At 39.9% G+C, this 25189-nt stretch overlaps 1 protein-coding gene across 1 annotated transcript in view; it reads right to left on the reverse strand.

Annotated features, from left to right (window-relative positions):
* The window catches only part of SLC24A2 (solute carrier family 24 member 2), a 169965-nt gene that overhangs the window by 143087 nt on the left and 1689 nt on the right, over positions 1–25189 (reverse strand). The window contains exon 2 of the mRNA XM_084629612.1: positions 23019–24109. Within this exon, the coding sequence (XP_084485738.1) occupies positions 23019–23954 (936 nt within the window). The 5' untranslated portion in view covers positions 23955–24109. The remainder of the gene's footprint in view (positions 1–23018; positions 24110–25189) is intronic.

Consider the following 25189-nt stretch of genomic DNA (forward strand, 5'->3'; position numbering starts at 1 on the left):
GCCCAAGAGCATGTCATCTGGTTCCAGCCAAGGTTTAACTCCCAACTCCCCCCTGCAATTTCACCCTTACTTCAATGAAAATGTTTGGTTGCTCAGACCCATCTCTCTCAGCTCCGGAAACTGAAAAATTGGCAATGTTTGAATTTCAGGTTTTTGCGTCAACTTCATATATTCTACAAAATCCATGATGGCCATGAAATAACATATGATTAAGAATGAGGTCTGAGACCAAAATCAACCCTGGTGCAGGCAAATGGAGTTCCTTTTTTGATACCCTCCCGCTAGTTCCAAAAGCTTTTATAATAAAATTAGTACCTTAAAGGCCGTACTATTTCATGGATGTAATTCAGTGGTTCTCAATCTTTCCAGACTACTGTACCCTGCCAGGAGTCTGATTTGTCTTGCGTACCCCAAGTTTCACCTCACTTAAAAACTACTGGCTTACAAAATGAGACATAAAATACAAAAGTGTCACAGCACACTGTTACTGAAAAATTGCTTTCTTTCTCATTTTTACCGTATAATTATAAAATAAATTGATTGGAATATAAATATTGTACTTACATTTCAGTGTATTGTATATAGAGCAGTATAAGCGACTCATTGTCTGTATAAAATTTTAGTTTGTATTGACTTCGCTAGTGCTTTTTATGTAGCCTGTTGTAAAACTAGGCAAATACCTTGATCAGTTGATGTACCCCCTGGAAGACCTCTGCATACCCCCAGAGATACGCGTAGCCCTGGTTGAGAACCACTGGTGTAATTCACAAAGTTGTGAGTGTAAAAAAAGCCAAAAATGGCTCAGAACTTAAAAAGTGGATGGTGATAAATGACAATATTCTAATAAAAAAGAGCTCTCAAACTTATTTGTAGCTGTTTCCATTGCTTCATACTGAATCCTCATTTTAGGCTTCAGAGTGATGTTTGGGGTTATATGTATGCTGGTTGTGTTGGGAGATTTGTGTTGATTTGTGTAGGTGGCAAATGAGGGGTATGAGTTGTGGAGAGGGTCTATTTGGGGTTACTGTGTATGCCAGTTGTGTTGATTTGTGTGGGGGTAGTGTTGTGCTGGAAGATTTGTGTTGATTTGTATAGGTGGCATATGAGGGATATGTGCTGCAATGAGGGGCTGTGTGTGTTTGGGGTTACTGTGTATGCTACTTGTGTGGTTGTGGGATGGTCATGTTAATTTGTATCTGGGGTGATGTGCTGGGAGATTTGTGTGGCTCACAGTTGGGCCAAGTAATCCACCATCTATGCAGTCCCCCTCATACAACCAGTTATGCTGTTGCATGTAAATTAGCTGTGGAGTAAGGGCAGCAGTTGGTTGAACTGCCCCAGATATCATAATGGTTTAGGACTCTTGGAATGGTATAGATACATGCCTTATTGTAGCTGTACACCGCACGAGTATAATTCATAACATTAAAATGGCTGAGAACTGAAAAATGGTTTGGTAACAGACTGTAAATCTCAGTGATGATTCAGCCTGGTGATATTCTGAAAAAAAGAGCTCTCAGCCATGCTTCTTGCTGTTTCTGTCACGTCACACTAACTCAACAGACATTTTCAGTTCAAGAGAGTGACATTCCTGTATTACATAGATAGCAATAATGATTATTTTTCACTTTAATTGGGCCATCCATCTAAGGATGTCAAAGTGTTTTACAAACATAATTAAGGTAGGCATTATCACCATTTCACAGATGAGGAAACTGAGGCACGTGGAAGTGAAATGACTCGCCCAAGTTCAAACAGCAAGTGTGAATAAGCCCTGAATAGAACCCTGATGATTCTCTTATTTCCCAGTATTGGATTTAAGCACCACACATACAGACCATGCTTCTTCTATATACCACAAGTTATTTGAAAACAAGAATGTTAGTTAGTTGTGGAGCACTAGACTTGCCAATGCCACTGAGTCTGCATAACTGTATGCTAGTTTTTCCTTTGGGTTTAGAATTGCTGAATACTGCTAATAAGTACTTCCCATTGTTATTTTAGGAGCTCTATACAAATTAACTCAGCCATTATAAATCCTCAGTCTTTTGCATTAAAAGCTAATCAAAGCAATGAACAGAGAATCCAGTCAATAACGTAATTCTCTGAAAGTAATAGAGAAATGATTATCTAAGTTTAGCAGACATGAATTCTTATTGAATTTGTCTAATGTGTTTTTACAATGAGTAGTCTCCATGTACACACTGAACTTAACTTTTATATGTAGTAATGCTACTCCACCAGTAGCTTATTAGTCATATGCAACTCTTTGTGGAGTTACATGCAGTGCTTGTGATCTGGTCAGAATATTTGTGGAGCAGTCTTTCCATAGGCTTGACTCACATATTTAAATGTATTTTAATTTACTTAGTGGCAGCACGAGGCAATGAGTTTGCATCATCCTATCATGTTACATCAATACAAAATGTCACCATACAGCTAACATAGAGAACTGATGCAGTCTTGGGAATGATATACTTGGGGATGGGTATGATCAAGAGAGGAAGTATCTGGAGGTGTGAATTCCCACGCCATCAAAACTGGCTGTGCCTCTGAAGCCCCGATTGGCAGAGGGACGAACAAGCAGGAAATGGACAGTGAGATGAAAGGAAATTCCACCTCAATTTCCTGTGGCAAAGTCACCTTGAAAGGGGAAGGAGGAGGACATGGCAGCATGAGCAGTGGGTGGCTGTACCTACTGTTGCTGCAGGAACACAGCAGGAGAAAGGCCAGCTGTAGGCTGGGGGACAGGTCCAGAGAGCAGCCTGACCACATGGCCCCAGTTAGTGTGCACTGCACTGCAGCTGAGAATCAGCTGGAGGCAGAGCCCCAGACGGACGGACATCCTGAAGTAGTGAATTAACAGGGTGGTGCCGTGCGGCTGTGCAATGCATGCTGTGTCCTTGGGAGTGCACAGTGCTGCAGCTACTAGAGAGATAGCAGGGAGCAGAACTGCCAGAACCCACAGGTGAGGGGCTGACCCAGGGACCAGACACAGGGCAGCCGAGACTCAGCAGAGAAATCTGGGCCAATACTAGGACCACGGCAGCAGATACTAAATGCAGAGACCCAGACGTGACATTCGCGCTGTACAGAGGCTCAAGCTGGGGTAGTTTGGATTTGGACTAATCAAGGTGACTGTTACTGATAAAAGGAGTGTTTGTACTGAGATGGCTCTGGTGTGACTCCTGGGTGAATCACATAAAAAATGAAATAAAAGAATGAGCCAGTAGCAACTCTCAATCCCAAACCAGAAAACAGTTAGAAAAACATTAGATTAATTTAACCACAAACACTTTCTCTTGGTAGAGAGATGGGCCTTGCAGATGGCCTAAAGCTCGACAGACAAGCACAATTGCAGACCAAGGGAGGGAGGTAGTTTCCAAAGTTGAGGGTCCCCAGTGGAGAACATCTGCCTGTAGGTCCCTCTCTCTTGTACCAAGAGGGCTCCAGCTAAAGTGTGTTCACTGATTACAGCTGTGGAAGCATCAGCACAGCAGTATTTAGGCATGTTTCCCTGTTCTAATAGGTACTAATAAGATTCCTCATTATTATCTGTCTATTACAATGATTAATGTAAAGAAAAAGTTAATCAGCTCTCTCCATTTTCTAGATATAAAGGCTGATTTTTTTAAAAACCTAAATTATCTAAGGTGTCCACTTATATATTTGTAAGAATATATATCAAATTTCATTTAATAAGTCAGTCTTTCAAGCCACTTTGTTATGGATACAGATGTACAAATGACATTACCAGAAACATTCTAATGGTCCTACAACTGTATATTTTATCATTCTAAAATATTTTGTCTACAATGAATCCTGAGTATATTTGATAGCAATATTTAGAAATGATTTTTCTTCACCAGCTGATGCCTATTATATAATGTCATTTTCCTTGCTATTACTTTAATAAACAATTTAACTGCATCTTTTATAACAGTAGGAAACACTGACAATTGTTTTGAGTGTTTAGTATCTAATTTGACGAAAAAGGTTTCCTGTTCACTTTGCCAAGGAGCAGTCATTTTAAAAGGCAAAATAAGAAATGTTAGGTTACTGTAACATTAATGTCCTGCTCTGTCCCCTTAGCAATACTTTATTTCTGAAAACATTTCCTCCAACGAAAATACCATTTACTGGTCTGTTCCAATTCTGTGTTTTCAAATAATGCTATCCATTCTGTCAAAATAGGCCCAGGAAAGTAGAATAAAAGATAACAGTTCTATGTCTTGATATTCTATCACTCACAGACTAGACTACTAGAGTACCCCACCAACAACACAGTAGTCACTTTGGTTTTGAGATTCATAACTTTTCTCCAAAAACTACATTTTGGCTGGAAATGATTGAGCCTGATCACGTGGGGGTTCTGGGGGCCCTTCTTTCCAACTTATGTCAATGGGAGCAGAAAGTGCTCAGTACTTCAGAATGAAGCCCTTTGTGCCTGTTTTCAGCCCAGAAGTGGTGTCTTGGTGCATGTGTGGGTTTGTTTGTGAAAGTCTGAAGAAAATCAGTCCAGCCACTTGGAAATTATGAGATAACTGGGCAAGGAGGGAGGAAACAGAATCATAACTCTGAATGTCCTGACTTTTGGTCCCAATTCTGCTTCCACTGAAATCAATGACAAAATTCTGACTTGCTTCAACAAGTGCACAATCAAGCCTTTTTTGCAGTTCACACATAATAGTAATGTAACATTTTTCTTTAGCAGAAAAGAATTGTGGTCCCTATTTTGTTTTAATATCATGCATTACTCTGAAAGACATAATCTGTGGGAAAAAATGCTGTTAATCACAAAAAATATTCTTGCACAGGAAAATTATTGAGAATTAAGAAATGTTTTCCTGTCCTTCCCTATATATACTGGTGTCTTTGGCAATAACTGAGTACTCTGTGCAAGTTCAAAAGCTTGTCTCTCAGACCAACGGAAGTTGGTCCAATAAAAGATATTACCTCACACATCTTGTCTATCTGGATTAGTAGCATCTGAAAAACAGCAGCATTAGTAGCATTTGAAAAACAGACTCTCACTCAAATGAGCATCTCCTGTTCTTGTAGGCATTTCTTTGCTAGTTCCCACTATGCTGCACCATTACCATGTCTCCCACCTTCTTTGAAATGCCATGGCTGCTACCTTGTGTCAAGATTATTTTGGAGTCAAGATGCTGCCCATTGATTTACTTTCAGACATTAATCCAATCAGGCAAGCAGAAATAAAGCTTCCTACAGCACATTGTAAAATGTTCTACCAGGCTTGAAAGCCACTGGTTTCTAAGAGGTTTAAATGAAAGAGATAACCACATCTAGACTCTTAAATCCTAAACTAAAGCATGAGTTTGCAATTTGGTTCTTGCTTGTTACTGTACATACACGTCTAACTGCTGTCATCTGCTATTTTAAGACTAAAGGTCTACCTTGGTTTTTGTATTTATGCATCAACCTTTTTTAACCAAAGAAGAAGAAGTGGGACCGCTAAAAACTGAGGATGGAGTGGAGGTCAAGGATAATCTAGGCATGGCCCAATATCTAAACAAATACTTTGCCTCAGTCTTTAATAAGACTAAAGAGGATCTTAGGGATAATGGTAGCATGATAAATGGGAATGAGGATATGGAGGTAGACATCACCATATCTGAGGTAGAAGCGAAACTCAAACAGCTTAATGGGACTAAATCAGGGGGCCCAGATAATCTTCATCCAAGAATATTAAAAGAATTGGCACAAGAAATTGCAAGCCCATTAGCAAGAATTTTTAATGAATCTGTAAACTCAGGGGTTGTACCGTATGATTGGAGAATTGCTAACATAGTTCCTATTTTTAAGAAAGGGAAAAAAAGTGATCCAAGTAATTATAGGCCTGTTAGTTTGACATCTGTAGTATGCAAGGTCTTGGAAAAAATTTTGAAGGAGAAGGTAGTTAAGGCATTGAAGTCAATGGTAAATGGGACAAAATACAACATGGTTTTACAAAAGGTAGATCGTGCCAAACCAACCTGATTTCCTTCTTTGAGAGAGTAACAGATTTTTTAGATAAAGGAAATGCAGTGGATCTAATTTATTTAGATTTTAGTAAGGCGTTTGATACTGTGCCACATGGGGAATTATTAGTTAAATTGGATAAGATGGGCATCAATAGGAAAATTGAAAGGTGGATAGGGAATTGGTTAAAGGGGAGACTACAACGGGTCCTACTGAAAGGTGAACTGTCAAGTTGGAGGGAGGTTACCAGTGGAGTTCCTCAAGGATCAGTTTTGGGACCAATCTTATTTAATCTTTTTATTACTGACCTGGGCACAAAAAGTGGGAGTGTGCTAATAAAGTTTGCAGATGATACAAAGCTGGGAGGTATTGCTAATTTAGAGAAGGACAGGGATACCCTACAGGAGGATCTGGATGACCTTGTAAACTGGAGTAATAGGAATAGGATGAAATTTAATAGTGAGAAGTGTAAGGTCATGCATTTAGGGATTAATAACAAGAATTTTAGTTATAAGCTAGGGACGCATCAACTAGAAGTAACGGAGGAGGAAAAGGACCTTGGAGTATTGGTTGATCATAGGTTGACTATGAGCTGCCAATGTGATATGGCTGTGAAAAAAGCTAATGTCGTCTTGGGATGCATCAGGAGAGGTATTTCCAGTAGGGATAAGGAGGTTTTAGTACCGTTATATAAGGCACTGGTGAGACCTCACCTGGAATACTGTGTGCAGTTCTGGTCTCCCATGTTTAAGAAGGATGAATTCAAACTGGAACAGGTACAGAGAAGGGCTACTAGGATGATCCGAGGAATGGAAAACTTGTCTTATGAAAGGAGACTCAGGGAGCTTGGCTTGTTTAGCCTAACTAAAAGAAGGTTGAGGGGAGATATGATTGCTCTCTATAAATATATCAGAGGGATAAATACCAGAGAGGGAGAGGAATTATTTAAACTCAATACCAATGTGGACACAAGAACAAATGGATATAAACTGGCCACTAGGAAATTTAGATTAGAAATTAGACGAAGGTTTCTAACCATCAGAGGAGTGAAGTTTTGGAATAGCCTTCCGAGGGAAGTAGTGGGGGCAAAAGATCTATCTTGCTTTAAGATTAAACTCGATAAGTTTATGGAGGAGATGGTATGATGGGATAACATGGTTTTGGTAATTAAATATTCATGGTAAATAGGCCCAATGGCCTGTGATGGGTTTTTAGATGGGGTAAGATCCAAGTTACCCGGGAAAGAATTTTCTGTAGTATCTGGCTGATGAATCTTGCCCATATGCTCAGGGTTTAGCTGATCGCCATATTTGGGGTCGGGAAGGAATTTTCCTCCAGGGCAGATTGGAAGGCCCTGGAGGTTTTTCGCCTTCCTCTGTAGCATGGGGCACGGGTCACTTGCTGGAGGATTCTCTGCTCCTTGAGGTCTTCAAACTACAATTTGAGGACTTCAATAGCACAGATATAGGTGTGAGGTCTTTTTTAGGAGTGGTGGGTGAAATTCTGTGGCCTGCATTGTGCAGGAGGTCAGACTAGATGATCATAATGGTCCCTTCTGACCTAAATATCTATGAATCTATGAACCATGGTCATCAATATAGCAGAAAAGGTTGCATGGCTTTTGCCAAACAAAAGCCACCCCTCATAAATGTGCAACTGCAGACTAGCACAACCATAAGATTTAATGAAACAAAATGATTTTTTTCTGTCTGGGGTAATCTATCTGGGGCTCACTGTGGCAATGGGAGCCCTAACCTAGCTTCCCAAGCTTCTTCAGGGGATGGCTATCCCAAAATCCAGTCCATTTAGGGTTTGTCAGGGAACTGGACTCTTTATGGAACAAGTATCTGCACTGGCCACATGCCACCTGCTCAATTACAACTTGAACTGTACGTGCTCTCCTATCCCACTGATCCCTGAGCTGCTGTGGAGAAGGTAAAACCCTCCCACGCCCCCCAGGCCAATATGGTAGTGAGGGAAAAATTTCTTCCCTGTCCCAAAAAAGGTGTGTGGGGAGAGGGAGGGGCTCAAGCTGGAGAATAGGGTTTATATACAGGGTTTATATAACCCTGCCCCTTCTTGCTCCATCCCCCTTCCCTCCATCACTCACTCTCCCCCACCCTCACTCACTTTCACCGGGCTGGGGCAGGGGGTTGGGATGTGGGAGGGCTCTGGCTGGGGGTGCAGGCTCTGGGGTGGGGCTGGGGTAAGGGGTTTGGGGTGCAGAAGAGGGATCTGGGCTGGCTCAGGGGATTGGGGTGCAAGGGGTATGGATTCTGGACTGGGGGTGCAGGCTTCAGGTGGGGCCAGAAATGAGGGGTTCAGAGTGCGGGAGAGGGTTCCTGGCTGGGGCAGGGGGTTCTGTGTGTGGGAGGGGGTGCGAGCTCCATCTGAGGGTGTGGGCTCTGGGGTGGGGCTAGGGATGAGGGGTTTGGGGTGCAGGAGGGGGCTCAAAGCTGGGGCAGGAGGTTGGGGAGCAGGGGGGTGTGGGCTCTGGGGTGGGGCCAGGGATGAGGGGTTTGGGGCACAGGAGGAGCCTCAGGGCTGCGGTGTGTGGGAGGGTGGAGGCTCCGGGAGGGAGTTTGGGTGCGGGAGGGGACTCGGGGCTGGGGCAGGGGGTTGGGGTGCAGAAGGGAGTGCGGGGTCCCAGCAGCACTTACCTCAGCTCCCAGGAACTGGCCGCCAGATCCTTGCAGCTCCTAGGCACATGGGTGACCAGGGAGGCTCCATGCGCTGCCCTTGCACCCGCAGGCACCCCTCCTGCAGGTTCCATTGGTCACGGTTCCTGGCTAATGAGAGCTGCGGAACTGGTATTTGGGGTGAGGGCATCGTGCAGAGCCTCCCTGGCTGCCCAGGAGCCTAGGGGCCGCAGGGACTTGGTGACTGCTTCTGGGAGCCGCGCGGAGCTAGGGCAGGCAGGCAGCCTGCCTTATCCCTGGGCCCCCGCTACGCCGCTGACTGGACTTTTAACGGCCCGGTCAGCAGTGCCGACCGGAGCTGCCAAGGTCCCTTTTCGACCAGGCATTCCAGTCAAAAACCGGATGCCTGGAAACCGTAGGTCTTGATCATTCTCCCATTATTTTGCCACAGGAATTTTGCCATTGACTTCAATGGGAGTAGGTACCACCCGTGTATCTATAAATTCCAGCCAGGCTGGTTTCATTATTCCTCATTCCCAAAACAATCTTGCTTTGGATTTGCATCTTGAGTTGGTGGATTTAATTCCTACAGAGACCATTTTTTCTGGTATCCAAGATATAGGGAAGAGAATCATTTGTTTAATTAATTCATGCTTTTCAGATTATTATTTTCATGATTAATTACGATTTGTATTGCTTTAGCACCCAACACAGCGAAGATCAAGGTCTCGATTTGCCAGGCACTGTACAGACATATATGAACACGTGCCCCTTACCTCTAAGAGTATACACAACAAATTGAAACAAGACACTACAAGTGGGTATAATAAACATAAAGGAGGACTAGGGTAATATTAATAACATCATGCAGATATGTGAGTTAGCTATTGCACAACATGATGCTTTCAAATTATTTGAGAGGTTTATCTTGTAATGGATACCTGGATAATATGAATTATTTCCAACTATCCCACGCCCTACTTTTGCAGTACTATTGCAATTCCAGAGTTCCAAGAAATGTTAAAAAAAGTTGTTTTTCATTAAAAATGTAAATCCATCATAAGTGTTAACTAACTGATCACTATGACAGAACTGAATCTGACAGGAAATCAAAAGGATTTTGATTTATTTGATCTTTAAGCATCTACAGAGTAGATTGATTGAATAAAAAAATTATCATAATATCAAATATCAACCCTAAAGAATGTTCAGACTCACACCCCAGTCCCTGCCAACACAGAGAATCTCAGATTCCTCCCACACAGTTCTTCAAGCAAAAGCCTGTGTAAGTAGATAGGCCTTGAAGCCCAAATACAGGGTCTGCCAGCAAACCCTCCGCTTCCTTAAAGGGTGTTCTACATTAGCTAGAGCTGTTCTACAACAATGTAAAAGGGTGAAATGTTGACACTAGGTGGTTATGCAATAAATGTCACTGGTAATACCATTTACTTTAGGCTAGTCTCACAGCAGTAAGCAGTTAAGAGGTGATAAAGCAGGGGATTAATTCCTGAGCATAATTTATGATTAAATTGCCAGTGAAGCTTGCAGTAATATTTCCTGATGTGTTCATTTCTCCTACAATATTAAACAATTCTACACTGTTCTATTTTTTCTTTAAGTGTTAGTACTTTTTAGAGCTGTTAATACCATCAAGCATATGTCTTTTAAGCCTGTTCCCGCACCTCACCTTAAAAACCAGTCAAGGTCATAGATATTTATGGCTATCCACATAAATGAATATATTTGTAACTGGGTGGAGAAGAGTAGATTGGTAATAGATCAGTGCATAATATCTTAACTGAAGAAATAATTCTTCTCTGAATTTCATTGATAAAATTGGCTCTCTTTGCGCATACAGTGGGACTGTAAAAATTGCCAAAGTAAACTTTCAGTTACAGCTGATTCCAGAACAGTAGTGGATTTTTTTCTAAGCTGCTTTGGAAGCAATGTGAGCTCTGAACCTTGCACCTGCTGTTGTACCAAACACAATCAAAAAGAATAGCTCCTCATTGATCACTGAAGACATAGGACCTGTTCCTGCTCCAGTTTAAATCAATAGGTGTTTTGCCAATGACTTCAATGGGGTCAAACAGGGACCATTTTATATTGGCTGTAGAGCTGGCTGGAAACATTTAGTCAAAACATTGCTTCATTGGAATTTGATGATTTGGCAAAAACAAAATATTTCACAGAGACAATCTGATTAAGTTCTGCTGGAACCCCTGCAATATTCCATCAGAAATCTGCCCACTTTCCTGCCCGGCTCTTCAGCAACCCACCTGATGTGCTGTTGATGTTTCCAGGCTTCCAGGGTCTGTGGCTCTGGGATAGCCAGACACATGAACTGCCCTGGGGCCAGGAAACCCAGGCCTTCCAGGACCCACAGTTCCAGGACAGCCCCGCCATGTGGACTGCTTGGGGATGGGGACCATTCCCTTTTGTAGAGAATTTGGAAAGTTTTGGTTTTTGTTCCTAATTGGAACAAAACCAAATTCTGAAATATCAAAATCCATCCACACAATAGAATTACCTTTCTCTGTCCAGCACTAATTGGCAGCAAAATAACTGGTCATTTCCCCCATGGTAATAGATATTATAGACTCATAGATGTTAAGGTCAGAAGGGACCATCCTGATCATCTAATCGGACCTCCTGCACACGGTAGGCCACTGAACCTCATCACCCACTCCTGTAATAAACTCTAAACTCCAGCTGAGTTACTGAAGTCCTCAAATCATGATTTAAAGATTTCAAGTCACAGAGAAACCACCATTTATTCTAGTTTAAACTTGCAAGTGACACATGCCCCATGCAGCAGAGGAAAGCAACTCCCCCCCCCCCCGGTCTCCTCTTCCCCCACAGGGATTCTTCCAATCTGACCCAGCGAAAAATTCCTTCCTGACTCCAAATATGGTGTTTAGTTAGACCCTGAGCACATGTGCGAGACCCACCAGCCAGCCACCTGGGAAAGAATTCTCTGTAGTAACTCAAGCCCTCCCCATCTAGTGTCCCATCAGGTCCTATGTCTTCAGAGGTTAATGAAGAGTTATTAGTTGATTGTGCTTGGTTCTACAGCAGGTGCATGTAAAATTCATGCATAGTGTCATACAATATTTTTCCTATCAAATGGAGCTACTTTTCTAGCAGCACCAATTAGCGCTGATGTAATTAATGGTATTTCAGCTGATTCTGACTGACTAACTTTGACGTACCCATAATAAATTACTCTTAGTTAAAATTTAGTACAAAGGATTAAAGTATAGGAGCATTTTCAAAAAAAAATATCTCTTGAGCTATTTCCCAGCGCAGCCATGCAAATTAAAATAGAGTGCTAGTCCCATTGCAGGTTTTAGTTCCTGTTGTACAAGAGAAGATTACCTTTTATTAAATTAAGTATTGGAGGACATCAGCCTCCTGCTACGTAACACAGAAATTCATAACAATTCCTTGAGATCTTTCCTGAAGATCTACTTCTGCCACAAGAAAAAAAGAAATCAGCTACACAATAACAACTAGGTTGCAGAACAGATGAAGACAGTTGGCACTTGATCTATTTACAATAATAAAAATAAGTAAATGTATAGAAGTATATGAAAATTGTATACATGGGATCACATCTCATTCCCCAAACCCATTGCGTGCCCCTTGTCTTCTTCTACTATAAGCTCATTAGGGCAGGGACTGTGATTTCACATGTGTATGTACAGAACCTGAAGAAGAGCTCTGTGTAAGCTCAAAAGCTTGTCTCTCTCAACAACAGAAGATGGGCTAATAAAAGATATTACCTCACACACCTTGTACAGAACCTAGCACAATGGGGTCTTGATCCAGACTGGGGCCTCTGGATGCTACAGTAACAAAACTGACAATAACTATAAAAAGCTATTCGCGAATGTGCAAAGATGATACAATATGGGGCAAAAGCATTTTGTAACATGGTGTCATAGAGGAATGCGTGCTGTTTTCAATGGTTCAAATTATCAAACTCTTAACAACACATGTACACGTTAAGTTACGGTGCCATTACTATGGCTTTAAGAAATATTAACCTGACTTGTTTTTAATGCATGGTTGTTTTAATAAGATGATGGATCCATTCTGACTAAAGGTGTTAAATCTTCAGTCTTCCTTTCCCTTTTGTAATTAACACTGGTTATGTGATCAAAAACTTTGTGGTGGCCATGATGTAAGAGCATTTAATTTGTCTCACATTTTCATGCTGCCACATTTAGCCTTCTAACCTAGGGGAATACATACAAAAACAAGATAATCTGAAGGTGAAAATCACTATAATCATTACTCCTCTGAGGATCAATTAATGGTAGATGCTAGGAAAAACTGAGAATATCTATATAATGGTTCCAACTGCTGCCTAGAAACAGCTAGTAAGAACATCAGTACATAAGTACATCAGTGAGAATCGTAAGGTTTAGCACCACTCCATAGTCTTTAGTAACTTTAGTAGCACCATGTATCGCTCTCTGAGCTACCGCTGTGATTTACATAGAAGTTTCCCCAATTTTTTTAAGACAAATACAAGCAAATAAGGTGTAAACGCAATGACTAAGTCTTGATCAGTCCAGAATTTGGCCCACTAATTTTAATGATGCGATATTTGCAAACTGTGAGGAAACGCCAATCTCCTCATTCAGTAGGCATGCAAGGTCCCAAATGCAGCGGGACTGCTGTGTGTGGAGGGGGAAAGAGGCGGGCTGTCCAGCTGTGGAAAGGCTGAGGAAGGGAGATTCCGAACTCATTATGAACCACAAAATAGTGCTTCACAAACTCTCTCTCCATTGTCGCACTAGAGGGAAGGGAGCAAGCTGGGATAGGGTGGGTTCATGGCTAGAAGGTCTACAAACTATGTGGATTCACTGGTGAAAAGTCCCGAGTAAAGTAAGCTCAGCAGATCACAACAGGTATTTAAACACAAGGCTTTAGTAGGTGCCACATTTACTCTGGCTGTGCATGGTGACTAAGATTTTACCGTAAGCAATTATCTATTGGATCCAACGTGATAATATTGAATAGGGTAATTGTTTTCTATTATAATCATCTGAAAGTAGGGCACTGCCTAAAGATATCTGAAAGTTTCACTTGTTAATTGCATGTCACTTATAGTGCAATTTACTGTAATGTGCCAAGTCTTTTAAATCTCTAGAGTACTGCACCTCTTAAAGTAGCATATGTGACACTGAATGTAACCTATTAAGACATTTCAAAACAAGAAAGCCAGCAATAAGATAATTTCAAACCATGTCTCACTGGTAAAAATAATTTATATTTTAAAGACAATTTCTCTTAATATGCAGACACTTATTTAAAACAGGCTAGTACATAACTTTAAGCCTATTTGTCAAGAATGTTATTCTCTCTGAAACAGATGCCATTTCATAACATTTCTGTGCCACCCACATACCGTTTTAGTTGCCAAACAGAGCTGGTTTTGGATATTTACCAGGTGATGAGATTTGAGTCTTTCAGCAACAATGAATATCCTTGTCACAAAATCTTGTACAAAAAACCTGAAACACAGCCCTCCGCAAAATGGTCCGTTACCTAAAATGACATGCTTTACTTATGCTGTTTTAACTGGACTTAAAACTGAAAACAAAAGAGTACTGAGAGAAATTCCAGTTTGAACTAAGGAACAGATTTGAGGCATTGCCAGAGGCAGAAGATGGCAAGACACAGACTGTACCTGTAGAAAAATGGGCACTGCTCAGAGACCATGTGATTCAACCTGCAGCTTGGATATCACAGCTTGGATATCACAGGTGGATATCAAAATAGACAGACAAAGAATTGGATAAGCCAAGAGACCTGGTGTCTCATCAAGAAAGAAAAGAACTAAAAGAAAAATTCCCAAATGCTAAGACCAACGAAATACTGAAAAAAGCAAAGGAGGATACCATAGGGCTGTTTACCAAGTGACTAACCCTGTGTGGAAATTTCAAAACAGGAAATGGACAAATAAAAAGCAAAGATGGAAAAATGCTTGGAACTGAGATAGAACAGATGGGCAGAGCATTTCAAAGATGTCCTCAACAGACGCAGCTCCACTCCAGTACCAGATTTAGAAACGTGAACCTGATCAACTTGACATTAACAATGGTCCAATATAGATGTCACAAGTGGGCTGCAGTCAAGAAGCTGATAATAACAAAGCAGCAGGAGATGGCCAAATCACAGCAAAAATGCTAAAAGCACCTGTTACCAACACCCAAATGAAACTGACATAGCTGTTCAATTATGTTTGGGAAAAAAGAGATCCCTCCGGATCAGTGGAAACACTGAATCATTGCTAGAATACCACAAAAAATGTGATTGTACTGACTGGAACAACTGGAGAGGAGTTACACTACTCTCTGTTATAGAGAGAAAGCTTTTTACAGTCTGATACTACACAGGATGCAAGTGACAGTGGATGTGAAGCTTAGAGAAGAACAGGCTGGATTCAGGTCCAAGAAATGTGTAGATCAGATATTCACACTAAGAAACATCATAAAAGAACATATAGAATGGCAAGTTCCCCATATCATCAATTACATTGATTTTCAAAAGGCATTTGATAGTCTGCACCGATGTACATTGTGGAATATTCTTCAGTCCTAGAGAATCCCAGCTAAAGTCATCAACATTATCCTAGCCACGTACAGAAAGGCAATGTGCTCTGTAACGGTGAATAACCAAGCAACAGACTGGCATGAAACAGGGCTGAATTTTATCGCTGCTATTGTTTGGCATTTCCACTGACTAAATCATGAAGAATCATAGAACTGGAAGGGACCTCAAGAGGTCATCTAGTCCAGTTAGGGTGATGAGATGTCCCGATTTTATAGGGACAGTCCCGATTTTGGGGTCTCTTTCTTATATAGGCTCCTATTACCCCCCACCCCCATCCAGATTTTTCACATTTGCTGTCTGGTCACCCTAAGTCCAGTCCCCTGCACTCATGGCAGGACTAATTATCTAGACCATTCCTGACAGGTGTTTGTCTAACCTGCTCTTACAAATCTCCAGTGATGGAGATTCCACAACCTCCCTAGGCAATTTATTTCAGTGCTTAACCACTCTGACAGTTAGGAAGTTTTCCCTAATGTCCAACCTAAACCTCCCTTGCTACAATTTAAGCCAATTGCTTCTTGTCCTATCCTCAGAGGTTAAGAAAAACAATTTTTCTTCCTCCTCCTTGTAACAATCTTTTACATATTTGAAAACTGTTATGTTCCCTCTCAGTCTTCTCTTTCCCAGACTAAACAAACCCAATTATTTCAATCTGCCCTCATAGGTCATGTTTTCTAGACCTTTAATCATTTTTGTTGCTCTTCTCTGGACTCTCTCCAATTTGTCCACATCCTTCCTGAAATGTGGCACCCAGAACTGGACACAATACTCCAGTTGATGCCTAATCAGAGAGGAGTAGAGCAGAAAAATTACTTCTTCTGTCTTGCTTATAACACTCCTGCTAATACATCCCAGAATGATGTTTGCTTTTTTTGTAACAGCATTACACTGTTGACTCTCATTTAGCTTGTGGTTCACTATGACCCCCACATCCCTTTCCGCAGTACTCCCATTTCGTATGTGTGCAACTGATTATTCTTTCCTAAATAGAGTACTTTGCATTTGTCCTTATTACATTTCATCCTGTTTACTTCAGACCATTTCTCCAGTTTGTCCAGATCATTTTTAATTTTAATCCTATCCCCCAAAGCACTTGCAACCCCTCCCAGCTTGGTATTGTCCACAAACTTTATAACGGTACTCTGCATGCCATTATCTAAATCATTGATGAAGATACTGAACAGAACCAGACCCAGAACTGATCCCTGCAGGACCCCACTCGTTATGCCCTTCCAGCATGACTGTGAACGACTGATAACTGCTCTCTGGGAATGGTTTTCCAACGAGTTTTGCACCCACCTTACAGTAGCTCCATCTAGGTTGCATTTGCCTAGTTTGTTTATGAGAAGGTCATGCGAGACAGTATCAAAAGCTTTACTAAAGTCAAGATATACCACGTCTACTGCTTCCCCCCATCCACAAAGCTTGTTACACTGTCAAAGAAAGCTGCAAAAGGTTTTTTTCCCCTCTCTCCTGCTGGTAATAGCTCACCTTAAGTGATCACTCTCGTTACAGTGTGTATGGTAACACCTATTGTTTCATGTTCTCTATGTATATAAATCTCCCCACTGTATTTTCCACTGAATGCATCCGATGAAGTGAGCTGTAGCTCACAAAAGCTTATGCTCAAATAAATTTGTTAGTCTCTAAGGTGCCACAAAGCTCCTTTTCTTTTTGTGAATACAGACTAACACGGATGCTACTCTGAAACCTATCAGGTTGGTTTGACTTGATTTGTTTTTGAGAAATCCATTCTAACTGTTACTTATCACCTTATTATCTTCTAGATGTTTGCAAATTGATTGCTTAATTATTTGCTCCATTATCTTTCCAGGTACAGTAGTTAAGCTGACTGGCCTGTAATTCTCTAGGTTGTCCTTATTTTCCTTTTTATAGATGGGCACTATATTTCCCCTTTTCCAGTCTTCTGGAATCTCTCCTGTCTTCCATGACTTCTCAAAGATAATCGCTAATGGCTCAGATATCTCCTCAGTCAGCTCCTTGAGTTTTCTAGGATACATTTCATCGGGCCCTGGTGACTTGAAGACATCTAACTTGTCTGAGTAATTTTTAACTTGTGCAATAGTGCAACTGTAACAGAAACACTGGTATAGGATGGGGAGATGGAAAATGTCTAGAAGACCAGACTTTGCTGATAATATTGCACTATTGAGCAACAACTCAAAAAAGTTACAAAGATAGACAAACCAGCAAAAACAACAGGCCAAGAAGGGCTCAAAATTAATTATGCAAAAACAAACATTATTGAAACCCAGACACTAACCACTAACATTTCATTAGAAGGCAAACATATCAAGAAAGTAGAACTGTCCACCTACTTTGGAAGCATATTGGCCAATGAAGACCTCAAGAGGGAAGTGAAACCAAGGGTAGGAAAGACATCCCATCCACAGCATTTACTAAACCCAGCAACATATGGAAATGAAAGATCTACAGCACCAGAACAAAACTGAGAATTTTCAATTCAACCATAAGCTCAGAACTAACATATGGCTGCAAGAACTGGAGATCTACTAAAACTAGAAAACTAGATACCTTCTAAAGAAAGTGCCTAGGAAAGATTCTGGGCATTTGTTGGAAAGATTTCATCATCGATGAAGAAACCTGACAAATCTCCAACCAGCAGCTAATTTCCAGTAGCATCAGATAGAAAGGCTGGACACATTTGGGGCATCTACTCCAGATGCTAACACACAGACTCCCAAGCTGTCAAGTGGAAGCTAATTTGTGTGAGGAAACAAGGGTGCCCATAAAAAACCTTAAGAAGAACCTTTAGTAGGGAGAGCAGAACAGTTGATTTCAACAATATAGAGCAGATAGAAGCAGCAGCAAATGACAGAGGAATGGAAGAGACTAGTTTCTGCCCTATGCGCCAACATTGGTGCAGGAAGACTGTAATGTAATAATATAATTGTACTTAACGAGGTGGAAGTTGACATCTCAAGAACAGATTGAAGCCTTCTATCTACAGAAAAGGTTCAACATTTTCAGTGTCAGGGTAGACTACCCAGCTATTGCACCCCAGCTAAAGCAAGATCCGTTAATAGGGATGGCATGATAAATTCAATTTTCATTCCCTTGCATTGGCTTTCCAATCTTTTGTTTCTCTGCTGAGGCAACCAATAAAACTGCTATAATTCTTGTTTCCACTACCTTCAAAGTTATTCCTTTCTCATTTTCTCTTTCCTCTCCTTCATCCTTTCTCTGTCTACATCTCTCTCTCCTTAGATTTTGTACAGTTGTACGATTATCTGTACCTCTCCACTTTTCCCCCCAGGCTGGTTTTTGTTTTACTCTCCCCATCCTTTATTTCAATCCTTACCTCTTTCCTTTTATCCCCTCCATCCAACTATGTGGTTCTTTCTAAAAGCTCTTCCATGCTACTCCTGTATAGGGTCACTAGTCAGAAACTTAAGGCTTCCATGCCAGGCTGTGTGTCATCCATTCACAGCACTTCCAGCCCCTTGCTGGCCTGGAAAGCAAAGACCAAGGTTGGTTCTGAATTATGATGTGCTGCTACTACACTACCAGGTTTGCCCTTATGTTCATATTTTAATCATCCCACTCTACCTCCCCATCTGTCTGTCCACTTTTGTTTTGTTTTGCTTCTCTGACCTCTTCCCCCTTTTATCTGTCCTCCTTCCTTCCCCCTCCTGTTTGTACACCTCTGCAGAGCTCACCTGCAGAAGATGATCACCATGCTGCTCAGCATGTTGTGCTTACCCCAAAGGCAGAATGGAACCGAGGAGGAGGATTATCACAGTTTTTCACTGAGCACTGTCGATACATTTGGTGTTGTAGAAAACACTAAGGACCACATAGGCTCCACCCCCAAGGAGCTTGCAATCTGTACCATTCTCATCCATTTCACTAAATTGTTGTTAGCATGCCTTTGCCCACGTCAACTTCTGCCAGATTTTCTTAACCTGTACTTTTTGTAAAGGGGATAGGGATATTTAAAGAACAAGAGCTTGAAAACATGGGATTAAAGTGAACCCACATTAAATTTAAACCCCTCAGTATGCAGATGTTCCTGACTAGATGCACAGGCATTTACACAGATAATTCATACAACAAGAGAAGACTACACCACAAAAAATGGCTTTCTGTTTGTGCTTCAGTGCTCACAATCTACTGGTGCCAACTATACTTCTCAGATCTATGTGAAACTCAAGAGGCACCTAGACACAACTGGTGACACAAGCATTAGAAATATCCTTGAGAAAGACTAACAGGCAGAGAGACAGACGATTTCATATGTAATTAAGACCTATTTTTAATTTGATAGGAGATATTAATATTGATTTATATTTAAACACAGACAGGGTGATTTACACCATGGACAAACAAAATGATTTAAGCCTAAAAATACACCAGAAGACTCAGAAGATTGTTCTTTATGGGATGAAATTCACCCTGTGCTATATACACTACTTACACCCTGCTTTAGCCTTAATTATGAGGGCTCCCACAATGGGATGAATTTCCCTCTTAGAGCATAGCAAGTTTCTTGCAGACTTTTACTGAAAGGGACTGATAATCAAAGTATTGCCATATACTTCAACAGGACTTTTAACCATTTCAAATGTTTTTCATCTATCTCTATGAATATCTCGGTTTTTTACTCTTTGAGGTTGAGATTTGTTGCTAAGCCACTTAACCCTTCAGCTATCCAGCTTTATGTTTCTTTATTTAGACCTCTCAGAACTCTGTTGACCTGCTGTCAGATTACAACAAAGTCTTAAAGTTAAACACCATAGACAACAGTTTCCTTGGCTGATCACTTTCCAGCTTACCCATGGTAGAGCTGGTACTGCACATTTAGAAGAAGCAACAAAAAGGAACAGGAGAATTTTCTACTGAGTCTTGCAAAACCCAAAAGCATGAAACAGCTTTGCAGTAAGAGTCCCTGAGAACACCCTTAGTCACTATCTAGTGACTGCAAGGAGCTGTCTCACTATTCCATGCCTCACAGAAAAACATCAAACAAAAGCCAATTTTGCATTAGGAACAATTACATTTGTTGCTTTTGAATATAAATATGCTAATTTTATAACATACAATATTATTTTGCCTTGGATACCATGGCACTTTCCCTGTGGAGGAAGGGATAGTATTGAAGTAAGGCAGTTCTGCCTTCAAAGATCAAGAATACCAATTCTGCAGCTCTTCTAATCTCCATTGGTTGGGAAGTAAGCATCCATGTGCCACTGAGATTAACCACTCAATAAGTATTTTTATTCTCTGCTTGAGGAAATGATTGCACAAAGTGAACCCTTTAACATTTCTATAGGAGAGACTGCTGTATTTTCCAGTTTTTTTCATTTAAAAAGCAATACAATGCAATTATCTAACATTTTAGATTCATGATAAATAAATGAATGCAGAATAACAACAGGATTCTTATTGAAGCACTTACTATATGACATTCCCCATTATTACCAAATGAGTTAATCCTGATCATTTTTTTCATATGAATACTAAAGGAATTGATAATGAATAGATTATTATTTCAAAGTTTTAATAGAAGTTTCCAAAATCTTTTACAGCCTAACTCATATATATATATATATATATATATGTAACTATTCTCTCAGAGTCCACTTTCCCAGTCTTTTCACAAATATGGTGCAAAGCTAATTTCTCTAGAAAAAAGTTGACAATTTTATGATTCTTTAATACCCATTTTACTTTAGCTATACACGCACATGAGTGAACCACTGATGGAATGCACAAGCTGAAATGGGTATAGAGTCAGCTTTAAGAAAATGAATGAACTATTCAAATATAGTAAATGAGTGAACTTTGCAAAATGGCTTTTGCCTAATTAGTCAAATCTATCAAGAGTACTTTAGTGTGCATTCAGAACATTTCATTTGGCTTTCAAATATTTTATTCTCCTGTTGAGTAAAGAATAAATAAATCCTTATCATGATATGTGTACAACACACTATGTTACTTTATAGACTGAAATAGACCGACCTGGATAATCCAAATCAGTTGACAGATTCCATTTTTATTTGGATGAAAGAAAAACCTCAAATAGTATATCATATGTCTTGTATAAGAAGATTAATAGATAAAGTAATCATGGACTGATCAATTAGGAGTACTCTATATACTGCAGCCGCTTCCTACAGAAACACATTTAGTATAAAATGTGATTGTCTTTACAATTCCTTACCAGAGATTTCATTCTTAAGAAGCAGACATATTTATACAACTTTTGAAAGATGCTTTATTATTTAAGGCAAATAGTTGTTTGCTATTTTCCTTCTTGTTTCATTTTCAAACAGAGATGTTGAGACAGAAAAAGTTGACAGTTCTGTTTTGGGAAAATGGATGGAATACAAAGGCCAAAAGGAATCTCTTTATTTATAAACATTATTATATATATGCTAAAGCTGGTCAGAAAATGAAAAACATTTCACTCCCCGCCCCCATTTTCATTTGAATGTTGTTTTGATTGAAATTTTTCTGATCATTTTCTATGTCTCCATCCCACAACTAATAGCACCTAGGTGTACTGCACTACCATGTGAAGCCCCATTAACTTAGTTGGCATTCTGCATGGGTGCACAAGTCTGACTGTATGCTATCAGCAGCAGGATTGGAGCCCATATGTATATCTATCTGTGTCTATGCAATACACACACACATATACATATACAGAGACACAGAGAGATCAAGATCATCATTTTTATTCCGTTCCACCATTTTGTGGCTGCTGCAGACACACACAAAATGGTGGCTAATTCTATCATACTTTACTGAACAACAATTTTAACTCATGAAAAAATCTGACTGTATCATCTATGTGTAAATAATCTCCCTATGCCAACATCTCATATTCATATGCAACTAGGCTCTTGACTAAACCCCACCTAGATGACAAATGAAAAGTTTGCACAAGTATTCTAAAGCCCTGAGACAAAATTCCACGCTGCCTACATGCAGTATTTATGAATTCAGCTTTCTAATTAGCTTAAATACCTCCTTTCTAAAGAAACTCTCTCTTTATAGTTATCTTCACCAAGTTGATGATAACCAGATCCACTGAATACAATTGCAAACATCCCCACCTTTCATCACAAGGCCCAAGTATGAGGCTTATAACTGTAGTATGTTCAGCTGAGAGATCATGTGCAATAAAGATATTTGTTTAAATTAAAGGCCCAGCCCTATACCAATGTAATCATTGAGATGTTGCAAAGAAAAATGAAAAGTTAATTCATATAAAAATTCTTTAAAAGTGATGAAATAGTGTAAATCCAAATAACTGGAAAAATAACAGGATCCCCTCTGTTGCTTCTACAGATAAATTTACAAAAGATGTACTTTTGTATATTGTTCCAAATTTGTTTACTTGTTCCTGGTGAAGGAAGTGCTGTGGTAGTCATAAAAAAGACAGCATTTGCCAAGAGATACTAAAGCTACTGTCTAATTTAAGAGTATAGGGGATATCCGTAGTATCTTAAACACCGTGATATGGTAAATGCTGACTTTTGAATGGTTACCCATGTGGCTTAGACTATTATGGAGTAAAAAACTACTGGGAGTAAATAAGCTTCAAAAAGCTATTTCATGCCTTATTTGCCAGTTGACTGGTACAGTGGACTATATGGTATGGTAATCACAGAAATATTTGGTAAAACCTAGAAACCTCCATGTCACATATATTTACCACAGCGAGGACCCTTAAGACACAGAAGCATTTCAGATTTATATACGTATTAAAAAATAACCAACCTTCTGTTCAGAATCTGCTGTTGTTACCTTCTCAACTTTGTTCCTGTTTAAAATTTTTTTCACATATTCTTCTACTTGAACGTTGAATTTCATGAAAGTCACATAACAAAAATAAGCTGTCAGTAGTGTTAAGCTCTCCCACCACATGATTAAATTATCCAAAAAAAAGATTATTAGCAAGATCAAGTCCATGATATAAAAGGACACATCCCTAAAGAGTGGCCACCAGGTAAGGTTCAAGATCTCTCTAGAAAATAAAGCACACATTCCAATAACAAACAGGATATTGAATACTGCAGATCCTACTATTGTTCCAATGCCAACATTGCTGTGAGATATAAAGACTCCTATCAAAGATGTGAAGAGTTCTGGAGCTGAGCCACCCGCAGCCATGAATGTTGCCCCAGCCACATCATCAGATATGGCTAGCTTCTCAGTGATGGCAGTCAGTGAAGGAACAAAGAATTCATCACAGACTATGGCTAAGGCTATGAACATGTAAATCATTCCCAGGATATGGAGGATTACTGCCCCCCTTCTTCTTTCCGCAAGAGAAAAAAGGTCTTCTGGGTACTCTCCTTTGGAGTGTTCTCCTTTTGCATGATTGTGTTCAGTTTCATATTTCATAGAAATAGGTGGATCTGGAGTGCCATTTTGATTCTGTTCCTTGACATCCAGCAGAGTTCTTTGATGCCCATGCATTGACTTTTGGCTACCTAGACTGCTGGTCATCTCTGTGCTATGTGGCTCCATCTTGAAAAAGGCACTAATTGAAAGAGAGAAAGTGCTAATGGCCATTATACTCATGAAAAAACCTATTATTCGTATCAGTCTCAGTTTTTTCCTGACATTCTGTTGCCTTCTACACCTAAACAGTGGTTCCTCCAAACACCATTCTTCAAGGATACTTGCAACAGTGTTTTTAGAAAGAGCCATTTTTGTTCTCTGAAAGATGTTGTGGCCCAGAAATTCAGTATCAGACAGACTGTTCTTTCATACTTCTTCCTGATTTTAACGCTAAAGGTGTTTTCACGTGCTTTTCCAGAATCAAGTACTTTTATGCTTCAGATGGAGTATATTCGTCATTCATGCTTAAAAGGAAAAACAACTTTTATTAATAACACGTGATTAGAAACCTGACTTTTTAAAAGATGTTTTACTGTACATGATTAAACAAAGCGTTTAATACAGAATATTAAACATTTTTCCTGTGACTGTAGAGGTTTTAATTGCCCACTTCCTTTTAAGTAATCTCCTGCAACATGTGTTACACCTTACACTTATCAATCTATCCCACACATTTAGCTGTGACACGCTGGTTACCTTTTCCAGAACTGAAAAAAAGCTGTGTAAGCTTGAAAGCTTGTCTCTTCCACCAACAGAAGTTGGTCCAATATAAGATATTACCTCACCCACTTTGTCTCTCTCAGAGGCTGGAACCAACACGGCTACAACACTGCAAACAAAAATTGTAATGTACTGTCATGTTGCATCCAATCAAAACTAAGCTTTCCAGCAGACACAGCAACAGAATGTTTGTTTTAATACAAAAATAAATTCTGCACAGGAGGAAAATCCAGTGGATAAAAATCCATCAGTAATCAGACCATTTCATGCCATTCAGAACTAAGTCAGTTCTCAGCAGATGACAAATAATTCCAGCGGAGACTAAAAGCTGTCCCCAAAGTATATGTAAAAATGCATAAACGATTGTGTTAGTGGATGCTACTAAAAGCATTCCTTTTCTTCATTATTTGTCACTCTGATTACACAATGCCTAATTCCCAAATGTTGTGGGAATATCTATATTAAATATTAACCTAAGGGCAAATACAGTCCTATTCAGACCTATTTGCAACTCAAGCAGTTTTAATTTAAACGTTAAATTTAAATTAAACAATCCTGCAACAGTCATTGAATTTTAAGTAGGAATAACTCTGGTGACAATAGGATTGAAATAAAGATCAAATACATCTATGTCTTCTTTATGTCCCATTAAGACATGGACTTAAAGTTCCCTGAATTCAAGACAAAGACTCCCGTTGACTTCAGCCTGCTTTGGATCAGGCCCTGAAACATCATAAAGTGTATGGACAACCGAAGACAAAAATATCATTTATCAATATTTTTTCTTTGTTTTTTGAAAAGTAAAGCACATGTGACATATATCC

The sequence above is a fragment of the Lepidochelys olivacea genome (genome assembly GCF_965140295.1).
Source record: "Lepidochelys olivacea isolate rLepOli2 genome assembly, chromosome: 5".
In the NCBI taxonomy this organism is placed as follows: Eukaryota; Metazoa; Chordata; order Testudines; family Cheloniidae; genus Lepidochelys; species Lepidochelys olivacea.